Here is a 7,912-nt window from a genome sequence, read left to right on the forward strand (position 1 = left end):
CTTAGGCTGTTCCCTTGGTCTGAACGTCCCACCCCCACAACACATGCGTGTGTGCCCTTTATTTCTTTAAGGAGCACCTCAAAGGTCACTGCTTGGCCTCTCTCCTAGGTAGAATCAGTCCTGATGTCTTCTAATAGCACTGTGTGTACCATGGCATGCAATATAATGGAGGTACCTGCACTATGTATTTTGATTCCACAAATCGACTTGGCGTTTTTGAGGGCAGGGCCCGCGCACCTTTGTCTGCTCCACTTCTGACATAGCTCCTGTCACTTTCTTCAATTCCTTCAGCTGAAAGAAAAGAATAAACATTTGAATACATCATTATAGAGTACAGGCATACCTTGTTTTATTATGCTTAGCAGATAATTACGTTTTGTACAAATTGCAGGTGTGTGGCGACCCTGTATCAGGCAAGTTTATCAGCTCCATTTTTTCCACAGCATGTGCTCACTTTCTGTCTCTGTGTCACATTTTGGTCTTTCTCACAATATTTCAAGCTTTTTCATCACGTTATTGCACACTTAATAGACTGCAGTATAGTGTCAACACAACTTTTATGTACACTGCGAAACCAACAACTTCACGTGACTCACTTTATTGCGGTGGTCTGGAACTGAACCCTCGATGTCTCTGAAGTGTGCCTGTAGCTGTCCTATTTGTGGAAGGGCCTCAGTTAGAATCAGAACACATGCACCCCTATAGCTGGTAAAACCAAACTGTTTTTTTATAAGAACTTGAACTTCAAATATTAAATATCTTGTAGATGGCACATAACAACAACAACAACAACAACAGGCTATTTTAAAGGAAGGTGTGATCCACGGGGTGACAATCAAACATTTTCTGTGATTGTATGTTTTAACTTTTGTATTTTGTTTAAAAAGTCCCATCCTAAATAGGAATGTTGTTGATTAAAATTAGATTAGGAAATTAACAGACATCATACGTAACAGTCAGACTTCTGCTAGCTTCTACTATCTGCAGTACATTCAGGAAGCTCAGAAGTAATCTAGAAAAGCCTCTGAACTTGGAGGAAAACAGCTCTCACAAAGCCTACTTAAACCCACCGCCATCAAGTCGATTCCAACTCATAGCTACCCCCATAGGGTTTCCAAGGCTGTAAATCTTTGAAGCAGACTGCCTTATCTTTATCCCATGGAGTGGCTGGTGGGTTCAAACCACCGACCTTTTGGTTAACAGTCCAATGCCTTAACCACCATGCCACCAGAGCTCCTTTAAAGATGTTTTAGCTTGTCATGGGTTTCAGTAGGAAAAAAAGATGAAAACAACTCTCCCACCCATGTTGCTAAACCAAACCCAACCCATTGCCGTGGAGTGGATTCTGACTCATAGTGACCCTATTGGACAGAGTAAAACTGCCCCATAGGGTTTCCAAGGCTGTAATTCTTTACAGAAGCAGATGGCATCATCTTTCTGTCTTGGAGCGGATGGTGGGTTCAAACTGTTGACTTTGCAGTTTGCATCCAAGCGCTTTAGCACTGTGACTCCAGGGCTCCTTTTCCTGTGTTGCCTGAGGGCACTAAATAAAGCACTGTTGAAATGAATGAAAAGTGATTGACATGTTTCTCTCTTATAAACTATGGAAACTTCATCTCTTATTTTTGAAGAATTGTGATTTGTTTCAGTGGTGGCAATGTTTACTTTAGTCTGTTTTTTAAGTTGAGGGTCTATAAAAAGAGTGATGTCCCTTTGAGCTCACAGCTGGAGAGAAGTGGGTAATTAATTTGAGGTAGAGAGCCTTTGTCCCTTGATTCAAGTATTTATGCACTTTGTCATAAGTCAGAACCTTGAATGGGAAAGGAGAGTGTGTCATTTTTTTTTTTTTTTGTATAATTAGGTAAAACCTGTAGAAGTAAGCCAAGAGGAAGAGCAAAAAGTCATGATTAAATGATGTGGAGGCCTGTTTGAAGGCATACTAATCGGTGGCAGGACTGTAGATTAATGAAAATGAACATAATTCAGTTTTTTCCCTCTCTTCCTCTCCTTTCTAGATTGCCAAAATGCTTTGGAGTTTTTAACTGAAGCTAAGACAAGCCCAGAATAGATGTGAGACTGTAAAAACGGAAGCTGCAGCCAGGGGGATTCAGTGCCAATGCATCAACCAAAAAGACAACCAGAATCAGTGGAAGGAAATCTTCCTGTGTTTGTGTTTCCCACAGAGTTAATATTTTATGCAGATGATCAGTCAACACACAAGCAAGTGTTGACTCTCTATAATCCCTATGAGTTTGCCTTAAAGTTCAAAGGTGAGTCTCTGAGGTCTCTCTTAAGGGTTTTAACTAGTCCCTACTAATTTGAGACTTGTAGAAACTAATTTTTTTAAAAAGCACTAATGGCCACTGTGACTTTTTCTTTCAGTTTTGTGTACTACTCCAAATAAGTATGTTGTCGCTGATGCTGCAGGCGCAGTAAAGCCTCAGTGTTGTGTGGATATGTAAGTCAAGATCACTTCCTGGTAACATGGTTTAAGTGGGTTAATATTTTTGTTTTTAACTTGACAAAAGATCCTTTCTTGAAGCTGCTTCCACATAGGCATTTATTATAGTTTGGGTTTTGGCTGAAAGTTTCTATCAAAATTTTTTTTATGAAATTCCCAAGAGCTTCTGAACAGGTCAACCAAATCCTTCATCATATTGAATTATATTAGAGCTAATACGTGTTTTAATATTTCTGGGAACATTTCCTCATTGTTATGCTGCTAGTCATAGCATGTGTATCTATGAAAGTTAAGTTCTGACTTAACTCCCTTACATTTCTCTGGCTATTTTCATAATAATAGAGAATTTATCTTTCTTTGGAACATCCTGTTATTATAGTGACATCTGGGAAACTGATGCTACTCCACTCTTAAGAACAATGGTAATATAAATTCATCTGAAATGATGCAGCTAATAATAAGCCTGGAACTTAATTTATTACACACCGGAAGCAAATGTATAACTACTCACCTGTGAAAGGTTATCTGAATGCTTCCAGATAATTTCATCTTAGAGTGTCAGACAAATACTTATTTGTTCAAGCTGTTCATATTTAATTTTCACTTTAGAGCTAGGAGTGCCAGATGGATCTCTTGACTGGCCCCTAATGTAAGCTCCTGAGTAAACAGAACTCATGAGAACAAGAAGCAAAAGTCTTGTCTCTTGAATACATTTTCATCATGTCAAAGCAATGAAATAGTGTATCACTGAGAATGTGGCTTTTGCACATTCTTTTCATAATTTTTTTGTGGTGGAAATATACACAACAAAAAGCATACACCATCTCAGTGCATGTTTCTTTTGATTTCCATTCAGTAGGCCATAACAAACCACCTCCCCCCCAAAAAAAACAAAACAAAACACAAACTCATTGCCATTGAGTTGGATCCAACTCACAGCGACCCCTCCTTGGGTTTCCAAGACCCCTCCTTGGGTTTCCAAGGTGGTGTCTTTATGGAAGTAGATTGCCCAACCTTCCTTTTGAGGAGTGCCTGGTGGGTTTGAACCACCAGCCTTCTGGTTAGCAGTCCAGTGTCTTAGGCAGTAAGCCACCAGAGCTCCCCAGTATGCCATAAGCAAAGACTATTCCAAAGAAATCCAATCTCTCACCAAATGCACGTGTTCCCTTCCAGTGTTGGATTACCCATTGAGCAAGGGCAGCATGGGCTGACTTGTGCTTCCTTACTGATCTGTAGTGAACAGTTTCACATTATTTTCACCATATCAAAAATTCTGCTTCTGTGGATGACTGGCGCCTGTCTCTCTCCCAGCCACAGCACCTTTCAACAGAATCACAGCCTCTTTTCAAATTGACAGTCCCTGACAGGGAAGCGTGGTATCTAGTAAGCAGGGTAGGCATGGGCTTACTCCTGCTTCCTTACCCAGCTGTTCACTGTATCACAGACGACTAAGTGAACCTGTGGCACCTTGCTTACTGGGTCATCTGTCCCTGCCTTTGACCCAATCAATCGTTTTGTGTCCTCAGTAAGAATGAAGTAAAATAAGCGCAGTTGCAGAGAAGTCAGATAAAAATCCCGCTGCTCTGTGCTGTCTCTTCTCACGTGGAGATAGTGTTAGCTTTCATAGTGGATTAAGTCCTTATTCAATTGCGTATTTTTACCTGGGCTCATGGAATTCACTTTTAAGCCTAGAGTGAGGTTTCTTACTTGAAAAGTAAGTGACAGTAGAAATTTATGAGAGTTTTGTGGGGAAGAAACAATTTGATATACGGGCGTTCGTGCAGAACTTTTCGTAAGCCAAAGCGGCGTAAAGCAAAGGAGCCATTACCATTAATGTACGTGGGAAAACTTTTAGAGTGCTCCCAGACCCAAAAAATATCTACCAAAGCATACCAAGTAACACACAAAACTTAAATCACTAACATCCAGTGTTCACAGACACAGTTCAGACTCCGGCGGCTTGATGCTGAGATGCTGAGTGGGTTCCCGGGTAGGAGTTTGGCGACCCCTCCCGCTGCTTGGAGTGCCTGCTGCCTCTTTAACGGCTCCCTGCAGAACAAATGCAGAACACTAGTTTTGCTTTGCCCCTTTTTCCTTAAAAACGAAAACTGTCTTCAGCTTTCTTTCCGTTAGCGAAACAGATACTAACGTAGGTAGGTCTTTCGTAAAAGCAAAGTGCCATAAAGCAAACTTTGAAGAAGCAGCAGATACCTGTATTCCTATTTTAAATATTGCCGCACAGAGATAGCCAGGAAAAATATCGTTAAGAGAGGAATTTTTTTATCTATCACTCTTCAACTTAGGTCCTTTGTTTTAAAGTATGTGTTTTCATCAACTATTTCAGAATTACTCGTTTTTTGGGGGTTTATACTATGATTTTGTGGGGTTTTTTTTTTTTGGCATCAGTAGCAAATTTCTGTAATTTGAGTGTTTGGTTGCCAGTTAATATTATCTGATTGTATTGCAACGTGTTGCTGCCCTCTGATCGGCAGGCTCACAGGAACCTAAACCACATTTGTTATCTTTTGATGTTTCCAGTGTGATTCGTCATAGAGACGTTCGAGCCTGTCACTATGGTGTAATAGACAAATTCCGTCTCCAAGTTTCCGAGCAAAGCCAGAGGAAGGCTTTAGGAAGGAAGGAGGTTGTCGCTACTCTTCTCCCATCTGCAAAGGAACAACAAAAGGACGAAGAGGAAAAGAGAATAAAGGAACATTTAACAGAAAGCTTATTTTTCGAGCAGTCCTTTCAACAAGGTAGTTTTGAAGGTCCTTTTGAGGTCTGACATGTTTCTGCCTTTAAAATTATTGGAGAGCTAAGAATAATTACTACATGAATAATCTGCCATTTTAAACCTACTCAACCAATTTAACCATTTCAAAATGGAACCTAGAAATCAGGGACCTGAAAATACAGCAAGGGGTCCAGGGCTGGACTTGCAGAGGTGAGGATACCCCTCTCGGGACTAGGCTGTAAGGAGAGGGCACAAACCTTGCCGTTGCCTTTAAATACAGATCTGTTTTAAAATTGGAGAATGCAGGCACCATGCTATGATGCTAGTACAGTCTGGCAATTACATGCTTTTATTTCTGTGACTTTCCTATATCCTTTCTCATTTAATTAGTTTGAAGGAGGAGAGAGATTGTGTTTGGCAACAGACCAAGCTTGGTACAATGTTCGTATTATTTTGGGAAAAAAAAAACTCATTAAAGTTGAAGTTAATTAAACTAAGTAGATTATAATATCCCCTGTGGGCTATTAATTGAATCCCTCTCCATTCCTTATTTCCTTCCAGCTTAGATATTCAGAAGTGTTATGATATATTCTTTCAGCGTTGACGCTATCCTTATATTCATAACTCTTTGGACGTCATTCTCTCTCCCTTTAAACTTCTCATTATTTCCCCCAACCCTATTATAAAAGGAGGAAGATGAAATTTTCCACAGGAAAACATGGAAACTTTTTGATAGTAATATATGAATGTGGTAAAGCCTCTGTCCTTGAAATTGTAACATTGTGTTTGAGGGATTTTTTTTTTTAATTTCCTTGCCATTACATAGGAGCTGGTGGCGTAGTGCCTAAGGCATTTGACTGCTAACCAGAAGGCTGGCGGTTCAAACCCACCAGCCACTCCTCGGAAGGAAGGTTGGGCAATGTACTTCCACAGTGACACCATCTTGGAAACCCAAGGAGGGGTTGCTATGAGTTGGATCCGACTCAATGGCAGTGAGTAGTAGTAGTAGGCCCTAGGTAGGAACCTCTGGTGGTGTAGTGGTTAAGACATTTGACTGTTAACCAAAAGGTCGGTGGTTTGAATCCACCAGCCACTCTGTGGGAGAAAGATGAGACAGTCTGCTTCTGTAAAGATTTATAGCCTTGGAAACCCAATGGAGATTGCTATATGAGTCAAAATTGAATTGATGGCAGTGAGTTTGGTTTTGGTGTTGAGGCCCTAGGTAGTAGTAGCTAGTTTTCTTCTCAGTGACTGTTATTAACTGACCAAATCAGCTTTTCATTTTTTAAAGCTGAAGAAGAACCTCTGTCAGACGTACTTTGAAGTCAGATCAATATTGTGAAGTTGATTCTCTATTTATGAAATGCTAGAGTCCCCTTTGTAAATGCCTCCTATAGAACAAGAAAGGTGATATAAGAGTATTTATTTTTTACATTAAATATTCATAATTACAAATAAGGTGGTCATTGGAGCTCATTCTTATATTTATCAGACTGGTTTAATAGTCAAGACTAATGAGAATTAAGATTTAGTTGTGATAGGGAGTATGTGTGTGTGTGTGTGTGTGTGTATATATATATGTATTTACTGTTGTTAGGTGCCATCGATTCAGGCCTGACTCATAGTGACCCTATGTACAACAGAACAAAACACTGGTCCTTTGCCTTCCTCACAAGTGTTGCTATGTTTGAGCCATTGTTGAAGCCACTGTGTCAATCCATCTTGTTTTGTTGAGGGTCTTCCTCTTTTTCGCTCACCCTCCGCCAAGCACGATGTCCTTCTCCAGGGACTGGTCCCTCCTGATCACATGACCAAAGTACAAGAGACTGTCTCGCTGTCTTCCCTTCTAAGGAGCATTCTGCTGTACTTCTTCCAAGATAGACTTGTTCTTCTGGCAGTCCATGTATTGAATATAGATGTTCAATATTCTTCACCAGTATTACAATTCAAAGGCATCAATTCTTTGGTCTTCCATATTCATTGTCCAGCTTTCACATGCATATGAGTTGATTGAAAATACCATGGCTTGGGTCAGCCACACCTTAGTCTTCAAAGTGACATCTGTGCTTTTTAACACTTTTCCAAAAAAATTTTGATGTGCGTGAAAGCTTACAAAGCAAATTCATGTGCTTTTTAGTACTTTAAAATGTTTTTTTGCAACATATTTGCCCACTGGAATACATTACTTGATTTCTTAACTGGTGCTTCTTTCGGTGCTGATGGTGGATCCAAGTAAAATGAGATCCCTGACAACTTCAGTCTCTTCTCTGTTTATCATGATGTTGCTTATTCATCCAGTTATGAGGATTTTTGTTTGCTTTATGTTGAGGTATAATCAATACTGAAGGCTGTAGTCTTTGATCTTCATTAAGTTCTTCAAGTCCTCTTCAGTTTTAGCAAGCAAGGTTGTGTTATCTGTATATCACAGGTTGTTAATGAGTCTTCCTCCAATCCTGACGCTACATTTGCATGATAGAATTTTGCAAGACTACCTATTCATTGGAAATACCTGTTTTCAACAACATAAACAGTGACTGTGCGTGAGGACTTTGCCAGATGGATTATATAGGAGTCATATCTACTATATGATATAGGGATATCATAGCTGTTGTCAGATGGATCTTGGCTCAAGGCAAAGAATACCAGAAAGATGTTTACTTGTGCTTTATTGACTATGCAAAGGCATTTGATTGTGTGGATCATGACAAATTATGGAT

General features: G+C 39.9%; 1 protein-coding gene across 1 annotated transcript in view; it reads left to right on the forward strand.

Moving 5' to 3' along the window:
- Window positions 1-2,116: 2,116 nt before the first annotated feature.
- Window positions 2,117-7,912, forward strand: part of MOSPD1 (motile sperm domain containing 1) — a 13,899-nt gene continuing 8,103 nt past the window's right edge. The window contains exons 1-3 of the mRNA XM_007950712.1: window positions 2,117-2,270; window positions 2,383-2,458; window positions 5,000-5,217. Of these exons, the coding sequence (XP_007948903.1) occupies window positions 2,117-2,270; window positions 2,383-2,458; window positions 5,000-5,217 (448 nt within the window). The remainder of the gene's footprint in view (window positions 2,271-2,382; window positions 2,459-4,999; window positions 5,218-7,912) is intronic.

Source organism: Orycteropus afer, unplaced genomic scaffold (assembly GCF_000298275.1).
Source record: "Orycteropus afer afer isolate SDZICR_OR568_19922 unplaced genomic scaffold, OryAfe1.0 scaffold00287, whole genome shotgun sequence".
Taxonomy (NCBI): Eukaryota; Metazoa; Chordata; class Mammalia; order Tubulidentata; family Orycteropodidae; genus Orycteropus; species Orycteropus afer.